The sequence below is a fragment of the Hipposideros armiger genome, unplaced genomic scaffold (assembly GCF_001890085.2).
Source record: "Hipposideros armiger isolate ML-2016 unplaced genomic scaffold, ASM189008v1 scaffold_82, whole genome shotgun sequence".
NCBI lineage: Eukaryota > Metazoa > Chordata > Mammalia > Chiroptera > Hipposideridae > Hipposideros > Hipposideros armiger.
The window spans coordinates 509,881-531,150 of record NW_017731432.1 but is presented as its reverse complement, the minus strand read 5'-3'; the positions used below and the strand labels follow the sequence as shown (position 1 = coordinate 531,150).

Here is a 21,270-nt window from a genome sequence, read left to right as displayed (position 1 = left end):
CTACTCCCACATGGGATGGTGGACTATGCCCACCCGCAACTAAGATTAAACACGGCACCTTGAGTTGAGTGGCTGGGAGCTGCCGATGGGCAGCTGGATGGAGACTGGACTTGGAGCTGAGCTTGCTGCACCCTCCACAACTAAGACTGAAGGACAACAACTTGGCTGTTCCCCTTCCCCAATTCCCCAACACTGTTCCCCTCCCCCAATTCCCCAATAAAATCTTTTTTTTTTTTTTAAGATTTTTATTGGGGAATTGGGGGATGGGAACAGCACTGGGAAATTGGGGAAGGGTAATAGAAAAGTTGCTGTCCTTTTGTTCTTCAGTCTAGTCGTGGAGAACGTTGCTTCACTGGCCCAAGGTGGCACCATCATTGCGCTCTTCCCGGGCCAGGCAGGTCAGTCACCAACTTCTGGATAGCCGCTCACAGCAGCTGCTGGCTACACTCAGTAGCCCATGGCAACCCACTGCAGCAGGGGCTGCAGCCTACGCTGTTGCCAGCGACTCACAGCAGCCCAGCTCCAGGTTGAGCTGTTGTTCAGCATCTTAGCTGTAGGGGGCAGTGTCACTGGCTCTCATATGTGGGATCCGAACTGGGGCCCTCTGGCGTCCCAAGCCAGTGCTTAACCAATGCGCCATTCGGCCGGCCCCCCAATAAAATCTTTAAAAAAAAAATTCATCAAGGATATAGCTTTGAACAACCTATCAACCAACTTAACCTAACTGACATTAACTTAATCAACATTTATATGACGCTATACCTAACAACTACAGAATATACATTCTTGTTTAAACTTTTTATTTTGAGATAATTTTACATGTAAATCTACTTACATGTAGTTATAAGAAATAAGATAGAGGGACCGGCCGAGTGGCTCAGTTGGTTAAGAGCTCGCTCAAGAGTTTGAGCTCTGAGCAACAGTGGTTCGAGTCCCGCCCTGAGCTGAGCAGCTGCTGAACTACCAACAGGTGGCAGGATGGCTCAAAAAAAAAAAAAAAAGAAATAATATAGAGATCCCATGTACTCTCTAATGGGAATGAGGCAGAGTTTTGATTGGAAAGGGGCATGATGGAACTTTGTGTGATGGTGGAAATGTTCTTTATCTTGATTTGAATATATGGTATACACATATGCCAAAATAGAACTATGTATTTTAAGTGTATTTTCCTATATTAAATTATACCTCAATAAAAAAAAAATTTTTTTACCAGTGCTAAGAACCCATCAGTTTTTGACAAATATCAGAAAGTAAGGAATTCCAGAGAAGTGGAATGCAGAAATAAAATAACTCTTTAAATAATTAGACTATTAGCACTTCTTCCATATTTCTGTAAATAACTTGGGAATACACTTCAATCCTAGAAGGTATTAGCACCTGAATTAGCTGAGGAAACATGGATTGTAAATAACTTAAAAAAAAAAAATTGCTCAGATCACCAAGCAAGTAAAATACAAGAGATAAGTTCAAACCCTATACCATCTAATTTCAGAACTCGAGTTCTTTTCACTTAAAACTCTTCTATCCTCAAAAACTGTCTTTTTGAACAGTCTTCCTTTAACTCTTACTCAACAATTGGCCTTCTTTTTTACCTATTCTTCCACCGGGTAGTGAGGACACCCATTTCTGACACCCTGTTCTATCTGTCCAGCCTAATGTGTGCACTATGTAGCCTAACCATTTCTTCTCTACTTATTTTTTTGGCTGCAGTTTGATCTCTGCTCTCAATACTATACTAAGGGTCAATGCATGAAGTTTACAAGTGATATGTGTATATCACTAAGAAGGTCAACACTTTCTTCTCACTTGCAAGGTTTTTGAATATGAAATACTAAAAAAAAAAAAAAATCTGGCTTACCTTAGATCCCAAGTAGTATCTCAGTTGCTTTTTAGGGGCTAGATAGATATCATTCATTTTGCTTTCTCTACAGAAATTAGCACAATGTTAGATCTAGGTGTTGGTTAGAAACCAGAGCTACATGGAGGGAGCTGTTATCAGCATGTAAACTGCTACCACCTTGGCCCAGTTTTCTGTACAAGAGCAACTTGCTCTGAGTTCCTTCAGTTGAATTCATTAGCCTCAACACTCACCTCATTCCCCCAAAAAGGGCAAATTATAACCTTAAAAGCCAAGAAGCATATCAAGAAAATGAAAGGAAACTCCAACCTACCTGGGATTCTGCTGTCATGGCCCCAGAGGTCACTTCATCCTTTAAACGTTCTCCCTGGGTCTCACCAGCATCCTGAGATAGCAGAGCTGGGGAAAGAAACGAGCCATGAGGTTTGCATCTCCCCAAATCCCCCAAATCAAAAAACTACCTGCAGACCAGTTGACTGTGGCTCCTCCCTCAGTACATTCACAAAGAGGGACATTCAAAGCCACTCAAGAGCAGACGGGAACCTCCTTAATGGGGAGCTACTGAGCACTGCTTTGGGCATTAGTATTTCCAAGGGTCAATGGTGATCCAAAAGCACAGATCTACCAGACCACTCATTGGTTCTGAGGTTCCCAACAACAAAGAAAAATCCAGACACTTCCCATGGACTTCCAGGCACTTTACAATCCACCTGAGACATTTTCCCAGCATTAGTTTCCTCTAACCACCATCCTTTACCTGTTGGACACATAAACCTACCACATTTTTTTTTTTTTAAGATTTTATTGGGGAATTGGGGAAGGGGAACAGCCAAGTTGTTGTCCTTCAATCTTAGTTGTGGAGGGTACAGCTAGCTCAGCTCCAAGTCCAGTCGCCATCTGGCCGCCCATCAGCAGCTCACAGCCGCTCAGCTCAAGGTGCCATGCTCAATCTTAGTTGCGAGGGGGCGTAGCCCACCATCCCATGTGGGAGTCAAGCCGGAAACCTTGTTGCTAAGAGCGCACGCTCTCACCAGCTGAGCCATCCTGCCACCTGTTGGCAACTCAGCGGCAGCTCAGCTCTGGAGCAGCTCACTGGCCCATGTGGGACTCGAACCAGTGACCCTGTTGCTTAGAGCTCATGCTCTTAACCAACTGAGCCATTCGTCTGGCCAAACCTACCACATTCTTAACCCTCAGTTAGACTACAGTAGTCTCCACTCTCTGAACCACTCTTCAAGGTACCCACTTTTGTATTGTTTCCCCAAATCTTCTATAAAAAAAAAACTTATACATCTTTCAAGGTCCAATTCAGTGCTATCTGCTTTGCAAAACTTTCTCAGAGAAGCACAATTGGAAGAATGTTTTCTATCTCTTGTCTCCCCAAAGAACTTGACCATAACATTTTCCTAGGCTATCTTCTATTATTTTGATTTGGGTATGTGTCTATCTCTGTCAATTAATAATTAGCGTTAAAGATCATTATTTATTTTACCATCTGTCAAGATGCTTAGCGGAGTCCCTGCCTGACACATCTAGAATACAATAAAAATTGGCTGAATTTGAAGTGATTAAGGTATGAACTAAGAGACCACATGAATTCCTCTGTCCATCTATCTATCCCGACCAGACCGTTTTTATTTTGTAATCCTGGACATGTTTCCCACTGAAACCACATATTTCAAGTAAAATGAGAATAATCAAGCATATCAGTCCTTCCTCTCAGCAGAAGATGAAAAGAAAGAACTGAAACTTGTGAAAATATTGGTTTCTGGCTAAAATGACTGAACTTGTGAAGGAAAACCACTGGCGGGCTTAAAGGTGCCAAAACTTTTGACCTTGCTATCCATGAATCACATTTACACACTTGGGAGCAGCTGGTGGGAAACATCTCGTGTTCTGTCTCCCTGTCACGTGTTATATTTGAGGATGGGAGATGGCAGCAGCGTGGAGCAGCAAGGAGCCGGTGCTGAGAACACAATATTTTCTCTCACAGCTATCCTTTTCCTGAAAGCCATAAAAGCATGAACCCAAGACCAGCTTTCCCCCAATTTTCTCCCCAAGAGACTAGAACAATGAAGTGTGTACTCGTCTTCACACACACACATGCACACATGAGACCTCCTTCATCTCCCTCTGACCCCCCATCCATCAGTCTGTGCTCACCTTCTCCTTCAAACATCTTAGTCACGTCCTCCCACAGGGGCGCCCCCTCCTTGGCCTTCCTTGGATGCTGCAGCTTCACCCAGGTGCCGGCCTCGGCGGGCAGGGTGATCAGGAGCCGCTGCAGCATGGTGATGCCCGCCCAACTGGGTTGTTCACTTCTGGTGAGGAAACCGCCAGCACTTCAACTGAGAGGCTTCACAGTGGTGTGGTCCTCCTCTGATCACAATCTCCTGCCCTCAGGACTGTGGCACGTCCCTGCAGCACCAGAAACAGGGCTCCTAGAGACCAATGTGAATTTAACAACACTGAAAAAACGACTCCTCTCTTAAATTAAGTACTGCCTCCTTGGGAGGCAGCCGGCTGAGTAGGTTTGAGTGCATGCCTCCATCTTCTCCTAGAGGAGCAAAAGGCAGGAGATGAGGGATCTTGAAGCACCCATTACACAGCCAGGACTCCAGAACTTGCAAAAAATATATTAAAAACATCCAAAAACAAAAAGCTTGGCATCTATGTGGGAAAAAGTATAATCAATGCTCTTGATGTGGCTCCATCTCCCCATTCCATAAACACAAACACAAACAGCCAAAGATACACAAACACCAAAGATATACCAACATACACAGACCCTGCCTTGACTTCCCTCCTTGTAAGTTGCATGCATCTTCAGTCTGAATAAGACTTGAAAGTTAAGAGGACAGACAGGCTTTGAAATCAGGCTTTGAAATGCACTTAAAAGCTCTAAGGCACTTCAACTATCTGAGCTTGTTTCTTCATCTATAAAATAGGAATAATAATAATAATAATTCATAGGGCTGTAATGTTGATTAATTGAGACAATGTGGGGCATACAGTAAACCCTTTAATAAACATTATTATAAATCTCTTGCTTTAATGTTGCATCATAGCATTATCTCTTTAAGTTATTTTTTAAAACAATTAGAATCTCAATTTAAAGTTCATATCAAGTATCTCTACTGATGGAATAATCACATAACTAGTTTTCACGTGGGCAAGCAGTGACAGACACATCACCACCCACGTGTTTGTCTAGCAACTGGCAAGTTCTTTTAACCTCTCTGTTAAGATGCATCCTGGTTTTAAAAATGTTAAACTTGGGGGAGAGGGGTATGTCCTCAAATGGAGGAAATATGGTACTTCGAGTATAATGAGGATTACTGCATAACTGTGTGTAACAAGCAAATTTGGAAAAAAACCTCAAATGCCATCAGCTAGCTCATCCAATCTGAGCAGGTAGGTCGCTCCACAGCAAGGGGATCCAGTGCATCTGGGGCTCCAAGAACAGCCCTAGCTCTGTGGAAAGGAGGCCCACCCAACTTTTTGAAGTTTGTGAGGAAGTGTATGTGGTTTATGGGCATCTCTTTTTTTCCATCTGTGACTGATGGAGAGAAAGGAGCTGCATCCTACGAATTTGGAGCCTGTGGGAAACATGCTGCCTTTGAATATATAAAAAGTAAATGTCTTGTTACCAAAGTGGAGAAACTTATGAAACAGAGAAGCTTCCTTTCGAAGATGCCCCTCCTCACAGCCCCCAGACATGCCTCCCTCGGACTTAGCGACAGCAGACACAGGCGGTGTGGCCTCCTACTCACCAGATCGGCTTTGGACGCTGGCAGGACCAGAGGAGGGGACATGAGAGCGCTCCCCCTTGAGGCTTTCAGTTCCAGAGGGTGTCTCTTTAGAGGAAGATTGGGTGGTAACAGATTTTGCTCTTGCCCAGCCTTTCATAGACGGACCACATCCCCACTCGACACAATCATTCTTCAGAAAAACGCCCCACGTTCACGTCGGCCTCCGGACTGGAAGTGGGTCTTCTCCAAATACCCAACGAGAGGCGGCCTAGGGCGGGTGCCGCTGCTTCCCATCAACCCACCGACCCTCCAAGGTGGCCTTTCCCAGCTGCACCCCCAGAAGCGCGGCTTTGAGGGCCGCAATGGGAGGGGTGCCCTGAACCCACTTCCCGCACAGCCGGGCGAGGATACACCTCGCCGCCTGCGGCTTCAAAGCCGGGGCGGCGGCAGCGGTCAAGTGCACTCCAGTGCTCTGTGTTTTCGGCCGCAGCCCGGCGTCCCCCCGAGCCTCTGCCTCTCGACGCGCCCCCGCGGTGACCAGCGCCGCGGGACGCCCTCACGCCAGCCCCTGTGGGATCCCGGGTGCGGCCCACCCACGCTGCCGCGCTGCCACCCGGCCCCGCGCCCGCGCGTCTTCCGGCGGGCTCTGCCCGCCCCGCTGCCGGCTCCGCCCACGAGGGCCGCCAAGGGGCCCGCCCGCTCTAGGGATGCGGGGAGCGCCGGAAAAACCCGGAACCTGGATGCAGCGGAGCGCGCCCCCGAGGGCGGCCCAGACCCAAAGACAGCGGCCACCCAGGCCGACAGCCCCGCTTTTCCTGTCAGTGGTCCGGAGGGACCATGTGTCTGGCCAGCACTTCCTGTGGGGAAGCCCCTTCTCTGTTAGTCATTTATTCATTCAACAACTGTCTTTATAGTGCCTACGATCTACTACTCATTGTTACAGGCTCTGAGGATACAGCAGTCAATAAAATGCAGTCCCTGCTTTCTTGGATCTTAATCCCAGTGAGTGTAAATAGATAAATAGGAAAATAAATAGATAATATCCCAGGTGATAGGGCTATGAGGAAAAGGGAAGCAGTGTGTAGAGTGGGGGACAGAGGATAACTGGTGTTTCTCTTTCTGGTAATATGAATAGTAGGCTAGAATTATTTTTTTTTTAAGATTTTTATTGGGGAATTGGGGGAGGAGAACAGCGCTGGGGAATTGGGGGAAGGGGAACAGGCAAGTTGCTGTCCTTTTGTTCTTCAGTCTGGTTGTGGAGGACGTTGCTTCACTGGCCAAAGTTGGCACCATCATTGCGCTCTTCCCAGGAGAGGCAGATCAGTCGCCGGCTTCTGGATGGCCGCTCACACTGGCTGCTGGCCACACACGGTAGCCCATGGCAACCCACTGCAGCAGGGGCTGCAGCCCACAACGTCGCTGGCTACTCACCGAAGCCCAGCTCCAGGTTGAGCTGTTGTTCAGCATCTTAGCTGTAGAGGGCAGTGTCACTGTCCCTCACATGTGGGATCCGAACCAGGGTCCCAAGCCAGCTCTTAACCAACGTGCCACTTAGGAGGCCCTAGGCTAGGATATTTATATCAACCCAACTCAAAGAACAAGAAAAATATTTAAAAAGTAGAAGCCTGAAATTGTATATATATATATATATATATATATATATATATATATATATATATTCTTAAAGGTGTGTGTTAGTTTGCTAGGGCTGCCATAAAATACCAACGACTGGGCGGCTTAAATGATGGAAATGTATTTTCTCACAGTTGTAGAGGCTAAAAGTCCAGGATCCAGGTCTCAGCAGGGTTGATTACTGAGACCTTTTTCCTTGGCTTGCAAATGGCTGCCTTCTCCCTGTGTCTTCACCCAGTCTTCTCTCTGAGTGTTTGCATGCCCCTCTGTGTATCCAAATTTTCTCTTCTTATAAGGACACCAGTCAGACTGGTTTAGAGCATGCCCTAGAGTCTCATTTTAACTCAAGTATCTTTTTAAAGTGATTAAGTTTAATCACTGAAATATGTCACTAAAGACAGTGACATTCTGAGGTACTGGGGGATAGGGTTTCAACATATGAATTTGGGGAGCATAGAATTCAGCCCATAACAAGGTGTCTAAGAGATGGCAAGATAGAACCACCAGACCATAAGCTGGAAAGCCCAGATCCAGGGAGGTTATCTAACTTGGAACACTGGCAGATGCTTTTGCCCTGAGGCATTTACCTAATACGAAAATAATCTTACTTTTAGGCCGGCCGAGTGGCGCGACGGTTAAGAACTGGCTTGGGAGGCCAGAGGGCCACGGTTCGGATCCCACATATGAGGGCCAGTGACACTGCCCTTCACAGCTAAGATGCTGAACAACAGCTCAACCTGGAGCTGGGCTGCCGTGAGTCACCGGCGATGGCATAGGCTGCAGCTTCTGTGGCAGTGGGTTGCCAGGGGCTACCGTGTGTAGCCAGCAGCCAGCGTGAGCGGCCAGCAGCCGCAGTGAGCGGCCGTCCAGAAGCTGGCGACTGATCTGCCTCACCAGGGAAGAGTGCAATGATAATACCAACATGGGCCAGTAAAACGACATCCTCCACAACTAGACTGAAGAACAAAAGGACAGCAACTTGTCTGTTCCCCTTCCCCCAATTCCCCAGCACTGTTCCCATCCCCCCAATTCCCCAATAAAAAATAATAATAATAATCTTACTTTTGCACTTCAAAGAAGAAAAACAACACATACAATATGTGAGGAGTTAAAAGGAAGACTCTCTGGGGCGGCCAGTGGCATGTTGGTTAAGAGTTGGCTTAGGACGCCAGCTCTGAGCAGCAGGGCCCCGGTTCAGATACCACTGAGGGCCAGTGACACTGCGCCCTCTACAGCTAAGATGGTGAACAACAGCTCGACCTGGAGCTGGGCTGCCGTGAGTTGCCGGCGACGGTGTAGGCTGCAGTGGGGCTGGCCAGGCAGCCGGTGTGTGCTTTTGTGAGCTGCCATGAGCCGCCATGAGTGGCCGTCCAATGGCCGGGGAGCGACTGCCTCACCAGGGAAGAGTGCAATGATAATACCAACATGGGCCAGTAAAACGACATCCTCCACAACTAGACTGAAGAACAAAAGAACAGCAACTTGTCTGTTCCCCTTTCCTGATTCCCCAACGCTGTTCCCCTCCCCCAACTCCCCAATAAAATCTTAAAAAAAAAATAAGACAACCCTCTCTGTACAATAACTGGGACCCCAAACAGCTGCACCCTCTGGATGAGGAAGAATTGGAAGTAGAATAGCTTAAGAAGAATTTACAGGCTGAGGTCAAACTGAAGCCTGTCTCAAGTCTTGATCTTGGTTTTAGGTCATCTCTATGATGCCACCAGATGCCTGGCAAAAGCAAATACAAATCCTCTCTGGAGGAAAGCATTATAATTGTAGGCCTTAACTTGTTCCTACACATCAGTTTTCATAGAAATGTTAAGTACAGAATTAAAGATAAACAGGTACACAAGGAAAATAGACTCTTTTGGTGACTATTTCAGCAGAACCACAAACAGCAGAAATAGACATGCAAAAACAACTTGTTTTGAAATTATCAGATGCAAACTATATAATAATTTATATTTTCTTTGTTCAAAGAAATAAAAGATAACTCAGACAGTTTTGGCAGATACCTGGAAACTATAAAAAGTGAGAGAGCAGCTATAAAAAAGAACTAAATAGAAATTCTATGACTGAGAAACACAATAACAAATTAAGAATTCAGTGAATGCATATAACAGCAGATTAGACATAGTTGAATAGAGAATAAATTAAATGGAAGATAGGTCAGAAGAGATTATCTAGAATGCAGCAGTAAGAAACAAAAGGATAGACTATACAGAAGAAAGGATAAGAGACATAGATGATTCAGTGGAAAGATCTAGCATAAATTTAAGTTTAAGAAGCTAGGGCAGAGACAGTTTTTGAAGAGATAATGGCTGAATATTTTTCAGTGCCTATGAAAGCAACCAGATCACAGATACAAGAACTCAAATAACTCCCTAACAGGATAAATGAAAAGAAATCCACATCTAGACACATTATAATGAAACTACAAAAAACCAAAGACAAAGAGAAAATCTTAAAGTGGCTGTGGTGGTTTTAAAGTGTGTTCACTCCTCCCTGCAATAGGTGGAGACTAATTTCTCTCTCCTTGAATGTGAGGCAGTCTCATTTCTAAAGAATAGAATGTGGTAGAAGTGATAGTGTGTGATTTCAGAAGATAAGCCATAAAAGACATTGCCATTTCTACCTTGCACACTCCTTTATTGCTTGCTCTGAGGAAAACCAGAGAATGACCAGCATCAACTTTCCAGCCATATGAGTGAACCATCTTGGAAGTGTATCCTCTAACTACAGTCAAGCTTTCAGATGACTCCAACCTCAGCCAACATCTTTGCATATTGATTGCATCCTGAGCCAGAACCTCCCATATAAACAGCTTCTGAATTATTGACCCATGAAAAATGTGAGACTAAAACTTTTTTAAGTCATTAAGTTTTAGAGTTGTTATAAAGCAGTTGCTAACTAATACAGTGACAAAGTTTGATAACTAACACAAGTGGCATTATGACAACAAACTTAGCAAAGAAAGCCAGAAGACAGTGCAATGAAATCTTCAATATTTTTTTGTTTGGTTGGTTGGTTTTTAAGATTTATTAGCAGATCACAACTCCCAGGCATCCCGCAAAGTAGGCGGGTCACCTTAGGGGCAACCTTTACCCGCTCAAAAATTCATTTCACATTAGCAGTGAGGATTCGGGCGTCACCCCGAATCATTATTTTCCTTATTCATAAGTTTAAGGCATAAATCTTCAATATTTTGTGAGAAAATAATTGACAAGCCAGAGTTATTCAATGAAGAGTAAAAAAAAAATCCTTTAAGAATAATGAAATAAAGATATTTTCAGACAAACAAAAACAGAGTTTGCCACCAGCTGACTATATTAAAGGAAATTCTCAAAGTTGAACTTCTGGCAGAAAGAAAATGATTCCAGATAAAAGGATAAAGATGCAAAAAGAAAAGAAAAACAAAGAAAGCAGAATATGTCACTAAATCTAAATGAGCATTAATGATACAGACTAAAAAAATCTTAATAGTTTGTGAAGTTTTTAAACATATAATTAAAATACCCAAGAATAATAGCATATAGGTCAGGAGGTGGGTGGTGAATGGAGTTAAAGCATTCTAATTTAAAATGTAACACTTTGGGCTGGCCGAGTGGCTCAGTTGGTTGAGAGCTGGCTTGAGAGCACAGGCTCTGAGCAACAGGGCCACCGGTTCAATTCCCACATGAGCCAGTGACACTGCACACGAGCTGAGCTGTCGCTGAGCTGCCAACAGGTGGCAGGATGGCTCAGCTGGTGTAGCAACAGTTTGATGGTGGGCTACGCCCACCCGCAACTAAGACTGAACTCGGCACCTTGAACTGAGCTGCCGCCCGGATGGCTCAGTGGATAGAGCATGCACTGTTCTAACAACAAGGCTGCTGGTTCGACTCCTGCATGGGATGGTGGCTACGCCCACCCGTAACTAGGATTGAACACAGCACCTTGAGCTTAGAGGCCATGAGCTGCCAACAGGCAGTCATATGGCGGCTGGCGCCCTCCCAAGTGAAGATCAAAGAACAACAACTTGGCTGGTCCCTTTCCCCAGTTCCTCAATAAAAAAATATTAAATAAATAAATAAATAAATAAATAAAATAAAATGTAACACTTTAAGTGTTAACTAAGTTAAGCTAAGTTAAAGTACTCTAAGGACTATCTTTGAAGAGAGTAGAGGTTTTCATTAACATTAAATTTATAACATTAAATAAGTAAAAAATGCACATTGTTAGCTGGAATACTTATATTACTGAATATGAAAACCTATTATAAAGTTATAGTAATTAAGACAATGAGGTAGGTATTGGTGCAAGAATAGGTAAACTGAACAATGGAACAGAACAAAGAGTCCAGATTCAGACAAACACATCAACCGTCACCTGATTGATGACAAGGGTGGGGAAAAAGAAGGTCTTTCTAATAAATCGGTACTGAGTCAATTGGATATTCATACTTACAACACAAAAATTAGTCCGGATGGTTTGCAGAGCTAAATGTGATAGGTAAAACAATAAAATTTTAGAAGACAGTAGGAGAATATTTTTACAAATTTGAAATAGGCATAGATTTATTAATGGAGTAGAAAGTGATAAACATAAAGAAAAAACTGATCAATTAACCCAGATAAAAATTAAAGACCAGACATTTCAGACACTTCTAGTGAGAGTATAAATTGGTACAACTATTTTGGAAAAGTATTTGGCAGTATTTAGTAAAGCTGAAGGTTATGACCCAGCAATCCCATCCCTAGCAGGAATGCACACATGTATTCACCAAAAGATATGTACTAGAATGTTAATAACACACTTTTTATATTAGCCCCAAACTTAAATGCCTATCAACAGTGGAATGGGTAAATAAATATTTTGCTTATTTTGCTGTCACAAAATGGAGTATGCACAGCAACGAAAATAAACATACTACAATTACACACAATATTAATAAATCTCACAAACACAGTGTTGAGCAGAAGAAGCCAGACACAAAAGAATACATGTCATGTGATTCCATTTATATAAAGTACAAAAACAGATGAAATTCACCTATGGTGTTAGATGTTACCCTTTGGGGGATAATGACTGGAAGGGGGAAGAGGGATGCTTCTGGAATCCTATAATTTCTGTTCTTAATCTATGAGCAGGTTACATAGATATGTATAATTTTGAAGATTCATCAAGATATTTATATGTATGCACTTTTCTGGATGATTATTATAATTTAGTAAAGTTTTTTTTAATGCATGTTATAACTTTCAGGGCAACCACTAAAAGAACCGAAGTAAAGAGGGTGAAAAAAATAATAAAATATAATCAATCCAAAAGAGAAGAGCTATAAGAAATGGGGAGCTGTCTTTTAGAGGGTAATCAAGGAATGTCCCTCTGATGAGATGCTATTTGAATGGAGACCTGACAGAAGTCAGGAAGGGAGCCACATTGATATCTGGAGAAAGAGCATCTTAGCAGCAGGCCAACGGTCCAGAGGTGGGAGCGTTTGTGGGCATATGCATGGACCAGCAAGAAATGCAGTATGGCTCGAGGCAAACCATGGTAAGAACATTGGATCTATTCTGAGAAAAATGGGAAGCCCTTGAGGGTTTTGAACTGAGAAGCAGGATGCCCTTACATAGTAACAAAATCATTTGGATGCTATCTGGGGAATGAACTGTGGGGAATACAAGTGTGCAATAATACAGATGAGAGAAAATCATGGACTGGACTAGGCAGTAGCAGTGGGGGTGATGAGAAAAGATGGATTTTGAAGATACAGTCCACAGAATTTTTTGGTGGCTTGAATGTAGTTAGAGAAGGAGGAGTCAAGGATGATTCTGACTGAGCTATTAGATGTTCCGTTTGCAGAGATAAGAAATACTGGAGGTAGAGCACGCTCAGAGATGGACTTGTTAAATTTCAGATGCCTCAAACACATCCAAGAGTCAAATGTGTACATGGAGTCTGATGTGCAGAGAGAGTTTGGAGTTAAAAATATAAATTTGGGTGTGCTATGATCTGAAAGTTTGCATCTCCTCAAAATTCATATGCTGAAATCCTAAAGCCCAAAGGGATGGTATTTAGGAGGTGGGGCCTTTGGGAGGTGCTTAGGTCATAAGGGTGGAGCCCTCATGAATGGATGAGTGCTTTTAAAAAAGGGACCCCACAGGACTCCCTAGCCCCTTCCACCATGTGAGTTGGCAGTCTAGAACCCAGAAGAAGGCCTTCACCAGAACCCAACAATGCTGATATCCTGATCTTGGGTTTCCAGTCTCCAAAACTGTGAGCAGTATATTTCTACTGTTTATAAGCCACCCATCCTATGATAGTTTTATTATAGCAACTAGAATGGACTAAGATAGGGTGTGAAAAACATATACATATGGACTTGAGGGTGTTTGCAAGGGCATGACTAAAAGCTGGGTGGGGAGAGAAAGGAAGACACTGGTATTTCTAAAAATGTCTTTATTTTGCCCTCACCCTTGTTTGGTAGTGGTTGGGGCAAATAATTTTAGGCTGAAGGTCATTTTTTTCTCAAAATTTTGAAGATGTTGATTATTGCTGTGAGGAGCCTGAGGCTTTTCTGATTCCCATACAGGTGAAATGACCTATCATCTCGCTACAGAAGCCTTTAGCACATTCTGTTTGCCTCTGGAATTGTAATATTTAATAATGGTGTTCCTTGGTATGGCTTATTTTTGGAAGTAGATTGCCTGGGTTCAAATCTCGGCTCTTCCATTTATTGTCTGGGTGCCCATACTTGTTTAACCTCTCCATGACTCTATTTCCTGCTCTGTAAAATGGGAATAGAACACACTTCATGGGATTTTTGTGAGGATTAAATGAATCAATATGTAAAAAAGTACAACAGTGACTGGTACATTGTAAGTACATGATAGATATTAGCTGTTGGTATTTACTGTTCTGAGCACATAGATCCTTTTCATCTGAATTCCTATCCTTCAATTCTGAAAAGTTGTCTTGTGTCTATACATCTATTTCTATACCCTTCATTTCTATCCTCTTCCTGGAGAGAAATTGGAAGCGCAGTCTACATGTGTAGGGCATTTGAGTTATACGCCTTGATTTTTTTATTCAAGTATCTGCAAATGCTGGTGCGTTTGGTACATCGTTTCTCCAGGGAAGGCTCCTCCAACCTCCTGCTTGTGTGTGGGTGTGGGGTGTGGGGGGGTGGAGACTGTTGAAGGGGTGGAGCCTGGCTCTCACTGACAAAGGCAGATGAAGGGCCCACAGTTCAGAATGTAGCCTTAGTCTCCAGTTTAGCCTTGCGTCTTACCCCTAGTTTCTACTGTGTCTGGTGTCCCTGATTACACAGCAACTCTGGTCCTTCACCAGAGAACAAAGTTCTAGTCTCTTTTGAGGTGAGGGAAGGTGTTAATGGAATGGAGGAAGGCACGAGAGAGGAATATGTGTGTAGCAGCCTGCTGTATAGGGCAGGTGAAGGGCCTTGGGATCTAAGTACAGAATTCCAACCAAGCCCTATCTTCAGCCCTTCATCTTCCATGATGTGCAGTGTCTCCAAGGCCTCAGCCTTCCCCAGGGACCTCCTCTTGCCTGCATACTTTTCTGTAGGCCTTGCTAAATCAGTAACCGCCCTTCTTACCAAAAATATGTTGACCTCTCCTGTCTGCTACTGTATTCGCCCCTGCTGCTGTACTGTCTTTTATCCGTCCGTAGTGTTTTATTAACTCACGCTTACAAAACAAGGATAACGCATGTCGTTAATTAGCTATATTTCTGACTAACTTAAAAATACCCTTCCATATTACAGTTATAGCTCATAGTTCTTAGAAGTCTATAAATTTGATTCATTTGCAAAGCAAAAAGAAAAAAAAGGAAACAAAAAGATCTTACCTATAAAATCTAGGTAGGAAAGTACAGGGATCACTTTTCTCTGTTGTCATGGGGATACATAATTCAGTTCAGTTCAAAACAATTCAACAAATATGTAAGTCCCTACTGTGTGCCAGGCACTGTTCTTGGCACTTGTGATACATCAGTGAAAAAAAACCAGATCCTTGCCCTCATGGAGTTTACATACTAGTAGGGGAAGACAACAGTAAACAATAAGCACCATAAATATGTAAAAATATCTAGTATTTTAGGTAACACGTGATGGAAAAATAAAAAGTAGAGCAAGCTAAGGGTTTTGAGGAATGTTGGAGTTGGGGAGTATGGAACAGGTTGCAATAGTAAGTACCATGGTCAGGAGAGGCTTCAGTAAAAGGCAACGTGTGAGCAAAGATGAGAAGGCAAGGGTGTAGGAGAGCCAAAGGAGCAGCTAGTGCAAAGGCCCGACGTCAGGAACAAGGCCGCAGTTCATGAGGGAGGTCTGGGCTGGACACATGGGTTTGGCAGTTCAATAGAGATGGTATTTCATGCTGTAGGACGATGAGGTCACCGAGGCATATAGAGAAAAGTGACAGTCATGCCTTTCACTGAAGGAAGCCATCAAGGAAACCCAAATTCTTACGGAATGTAAGAGCACAGAAACATGGCAGAACATTTGTAAGGAACGGTGTGTATCCCCTCTGTCCCTTGGCCCATCAGTCATATAAGGCCTTAAGAACTAGAGACCAGTTAAATTAAAAAAGTAAATATAGTAATAGGAAAAATCAAGCGATGTTATATATTCTGGATTTATAGCTTTGCTTTGGCTAGTTCACACTTACAAATCTCAGGCAATTGAATTGTTCTGCCATGTAAGAAGAAGTTGAACCTGACCTACCTCCAATTCTGTTTGGAAGGATGCAGTATCTATTAAGCGTAGTGAAGTACTATGAGTCAATTCCTCCACTTCTTCTATCATACTCCCCTGCCTCGATATAGCCCCTGCAGTCGCCTCCCTCGTTCTCTTTAGTGGGCTCCTAGATACGTTGTTCTGAGGGCTATCTCAAAGTTCCTCTCAATCAACAGAAAGCACATTTTCAAATCTAATACTGTATGCTTATCAAAAGGAAAGTTAACAAAATTAAAATAACAACCATCAGTCTCAATATACCCATCTTCAAAAGGTCATCAATATATATTAAGGAATTATGGCCCAACCCTTTTAGGTGCAATAATGGCATTGTGGTTATGTTTAAAGAGTGCTTATCTTTTAGAAATACATCCCAAAGTACTTATGAGTGAACAAAAAAGTATCATTATACACTGAAGTCTTCATAAATATCTCCATAAATAATTCATAGGCTTCTACAGCAGCATTACAAATGTGGTTTTTAAAAATTCTTGCAACAAAATACCAAATGCATTGATAAGGAAATAAGACTTATGGCACAGATATACACAAACATACTAATTTGACATCAAATGAGTTTTTTTTCCATTAGCCATTATGTTATAGCAGGGATGGCAAACTATAGCCCTTGGACTAAAGGCAACACAAAACCTGTTTCTTAAATAAAATTTATTGGAACACTTATGTCAGTTCTCAAGCAGGTACAATCTTGATCCCCAGGGAACATCTAGTAATGTCTAGAGACATTTTTGTTGTCACTACGGGTGGGGAAATAGTTGGCTTCTAGTACTGGCATCTTGTGACCAGACATACTGCTAAACATACCACAGTGCATACGACAGGTTCTCATAACAAAGTATCCAGCCCAAAATATCAGTAATGCCAAGGTTGAGATACACCGGTCTTTATATGGTAGAGTTGAGTATTTCTGACAGAGGCCTAAGGTCCCACAACACCTAACATATTTACTATGTGGCCCTTCTCAGAAAAGTTTGACAATTCTTCTCTATAAGAAACCATAAAATATATGTAAATACCTCATGGATAATAGGTTATCTGTCAATTCTAGAAAGCTCCCTTTAACATTATTTCTTCTAGAAATGAGCCAACCAAAATTTTTATTTATACATCTTCTAGCCATATAAGGGGCTAAAATAAAAGTTGTTCTGAGTCATTAAAGGCATATTTAAAAGTGATTCTCAAAAGCCAGTCCACAGATCACTGCCCTGCCATGATGAAGTTTTCACTGGACCATAGTAAAATGAGAAAAATAAAGACAAATTTGGGGGATTTTCATAAAGCTCACTTAATTCAATGTATTAGGCTATTCTTTATGATTATATCCTTCTTGTATTTTAAATGTCCTTGCTTTTCTGAAACAATGCTTATAATAGGTGTTTTTTAATATGGCAAAACTAATAATAGTTGTAACATTGGGTTAAACCAATAAATCCAAAAGTCAGAAAACTACTAGAGGCTTTCTTTCACTTCAATATGAGAATTTTTTGATGCTGAACGTATTTCACGTATCATTGCTGAAGGTATTTCTTAAATGTGTTTTGCAATGTCTAATAAGTGATGAACTACAGCTGAAGGCTTTTCCACACTCGTTACAATCATACGGTTTTTCTCCAGTATGAATTCTCTGATGTTTAGCAAAGGATGAATCATGCCTAAAGGCTTTCCCACAATGATTGCATTCATAAGGTTTCACTCCAGTGTGTACTCGCTGGTGAATAGAAAGATGTATTCTCTGGCTAAAGGCTTTCCCACATTCCTTACATTTATATGGTCTTTCCCCAGTATGAGTTCTCTGGTGTTGAGTTAGGTATGTGCTGTGGCTGAAGGTTTTACTGCATACATTACAAATATAGGGTTTCACACCAGTATGAATAATCTCATGTTGCCGGAGGTGTCTAATCTGGAAAAACGCTCTTCCGCAGTCTTTGCATGTAAAAGGTTTCTCTCTAACATGAGTTCTCAGGTGCTGGATCAGCCCAATGCTCTGGCTGAAGGCTTTTTCGCACACACCACATTCATAGGGCTTCTCCCCAGTATGAATTCTCACGTGTTGAGTAAGAGATGATGGATGTCTGAAGGTTTTCCCACATTCCTTACATTCATAGGGTTTCTCACCAGTATGGATTCTCTGATGTGGAATAAGGGATGAACTTTGGCTAAAGGCCTTTCCGCATTCTTTACATCTGAAAGGTTTCTCTCCAGTATGAATTCTCATGTGTTCAGTAAGGTGAATGAGCTGCTTGAAGATTTTTTCACAAATATTACATTCAAAGGTTTTCATTCTTGTACAACTCCTTGGATGATTAATCAAATCTAAATTGTATCTATTTCTCCTTCTAGGTTTGTCATATTTATGGTCTCTTTTTCTTGGAGGACCTACTGGGCCTGGAATAACTTTTGAGCTCACGTTGATACTTTTCTCAAATCTGTTAGATTCTCGGCCTCTCCCCAGAGTGAGCATTTTCTTGTGGATCAAGGGGATCTGCCCCTCACCCATTCCTTGGCTTTCAAATGTATCACATCTGGAGACTCTTCCACATGTGGAATACAAGGTCCCCCTTCTTGTGGGCCTTCCCATTATCAGGCCATGGGGTAATTCTTTCCCCAAAATACCATTTGTTAAGGTTGACTCTTTGCATTCTGTTTTACTCTCCAAGTCTGAAAGAAATCCAGAAATGTAAATGATCCACATTCACTGCATTTAAAAAAAATAAATGGCCATACTGAGAATGGGAGGGAAAAACAATAACATATATGAGGTACAGGAAGCTTAGACAGTCTTCGAGTGTGATCCTGCCACCTACAAAGCTAATGTGAAAGGAAGTGAGGAAGTGGTCAAAGGAAGCAGTTTAAGTATGTGAGGTGACTTTAAGAAATTGGGAGAGTCCATCCATGTGAACTGCAAGAGGAAATGGAGTAAGAAGAGAGCATTGCTGTAAGGGCAAATATCAAGAGATGAGGTTAAGGGAGACAGGCTTCTAACACCATAGCATCTCAAGTCCATATTTCTGTGACAAAATTTCTTTATTAAAAAAAATTTTAAAACAACAGCAACTTGTTTTCTGTTCCCCTTCCCCGATTCCCCAGCGCTGTTCTCATCCCCCCAATTCCCCAATAAAAATCTTAAAAAAAAATTTTTTTAAGTGTTTATCTCATACTTTTTTACACTTTAAAATAAAACATTAAATAATATAGGAATGCATTCACTAAAAAGGGGTAGCCTTTCTCAATCTCATCTCCAGTCCCTCCCGTCTCTTAGGATTTTGGAATGCATCTGTCCAGCGACTTCCCAACAATATATGCATATGAATGTTTGCATTTATGTATATGTGGCCTTAAGTATACATTTGCAGAAAAAAGGGATCATGGTGTGTGTGTGTGTGTGTGTGTGTCTGTGTGTGTGTGTGTGTGTGTGTGTGTATTTCTGCATCTATTTTATTTTTTAAGTCAACTATACTTTTTAGGTCCCCTTCCACCATGTCTGTACATTTAGATTTATCTCATTCTTTTTAACAACTGCATTGCATTCTACTTTATGGACATATCATACTTTTCCCTACTGAAAAATATTTGGTATTTTAGTAGCCAATTTTTTACCTTCTCATTACACATACATTTGTGTACACTCCTGTCAGTGTATCACAGGATTAACTAAAGAGGAATTATTGGGTCGTGAGTATGTGTGCACTTAGTGAATGTGGCTGCCTTTCCCTGCAAACTCGGGATTTTTATCAATCTTTGTAATTTTTGTTTACATAAGAGGAGAAAAATGGTCTCAATCTGTGCCAAAATATTAACTATGGTATAAAATCTTAAAGGATAGAGAATATATATTCTATCCATAGTACACATGGCACATATTTTTGGAATAGAGTGTTTCCCTGGTTTTTACTCTCTATTTCTATCCTTCCCTTCTGGACCCTGCCATCCCAAAATGTGACTATTTCCTGTTTACAGTGAAATCTCATTCCCCAGGATTTCTAACTTCACTTTAGTAATAGCACAAAGTGTTCAGTAGTAGCTGGATACATTTTGGAGTGGATTTAAAAAGCAAGTAGAGATGCTTAGATTACTCACTACAGGGAATAGGGAGTCACTTAACTTTCTTTTTAGGGTAAGAACAAGATAAATGTATATTTCAAGTGGCCAAATCTGGCAGTAACATTCAAAATGATTCAGAAAAAGAAAATAAGACATTAACAAATGCAACTAGAAAATCATAGGACTAGGCATGAGATGATGGGAACTTGGCTTAGCACTTCATCAACAGAGATGAAGAGTAGGGGTGGATCTAACAGGTGGATCTAACATTGAAGAAGAAACCATGGGGAATGAGGCGGAAACTGAGTGTTGAAAGCATGATACTTTCTTGCTGATATCATGATTTCTAGTCTTAAGAGACTGAAAGAACAGGAGGAGTCAGGATGAGAAACTTGTTTGGGAGAGAAGATGGCTTCTGTTTTTGGACATACTGGGTTGGAAGTGACAACAGTGTATCTATATAGAGGTGTCTTAAATATGAGGGATATGTGGGAATAGAGTCCATATGAATGTATAAGACAAATATAAAAATATGGAGACTACAGGTGTCAAAGGGATAGTTGAAACCACCACAATGCACTTGTGGGAGTTTATGAAGAAAGAGAATTGCAGTGTAAAAGATAGACACTCCTCAGCGATTGTGGCAGAGGCTGCTTGCTAGTCACTGAAATCTGTTCTCTCTGTTTTTGAACACACGACTATACTATAGGTCCCATTCTTCCTTGAATTTGATTGAGTGAATTGACAAAGGTCTCCTCCGTTAAGTGAACGAGAGTGAAAGTGATGTGAACCACCCCAGGCTGGCCCATAAAAAACTCCCAAATAAGCTCCTCTTTGCACTTATTCAACTGCTGACTAAATTCAGGTGACGAGGAGGCCTGAGGGGATTGTGGAGTCACCATCTGGAAGAAATCTTGGTCTCAGATTTGCCAGGTGGAAAAGAACTGTCCATTGAACTAAATGGTTCTCCCAGATCAGTACATAAGCAAGAAATTCCTATTCTGTTTGAGCCAAATTTTAAAGTCTATTTGCTACAGCAGTTTAGCCTATCCTAACAAAGGTGGGAAGATAAATCTGTATTAAAAAGGATGTTGAGGGGTAGCCAGTTAGCTCAGTTGGTTAGAGCGCAGTGCTCATAACACCAGGGTTGCAGTTCGATCCCTACATGGGCCACTGAGCTGCGCCCTCCATAACTAGATTGAAACAACTACTTGACTTGGAGCTGATGG

General features: G+C 42.0%; 1 protein-coding gene across 1 annotated transcript in view; it reads right to left on the bottom strand.

Annotated features, from left to right (window-relative positions):
• LOC109383347 (uncharacterized) overlaps positions 1 to 21,270 on the bottom strand; it is a 37,923-nt gene that overhangs the window by 8,669 nt on the left and 7,984 nt on the right. The window contains exons 6-10 of the mRNA XM_019643690.1: positions 17,506 to 18,658; positions 8,305 to 8,311; positions 5,997 to 6,311; positions 4,022 to 4,202; positions 2,172 to 2,257 (exon numbers count right to left, since the gene is read on the bottom strand). Coding sequence (XP_019499235.1) covers positions 2,172 to 2,257; positions 4,022 to 4,202; positions 5,997 to 6,311; positions 8,305 to 8,311; positions 17,506 to 18,658 — 1,742 coding nt within the window. The remainder of the gene's footprint in view (positions 1 to 2,171; positions 2,258 to 4,021; positions 4,203 to 5,996; positions 6,312 to 8,304; positions 8,312 to 17,505; positions 18,659 to 21,270) is intronic.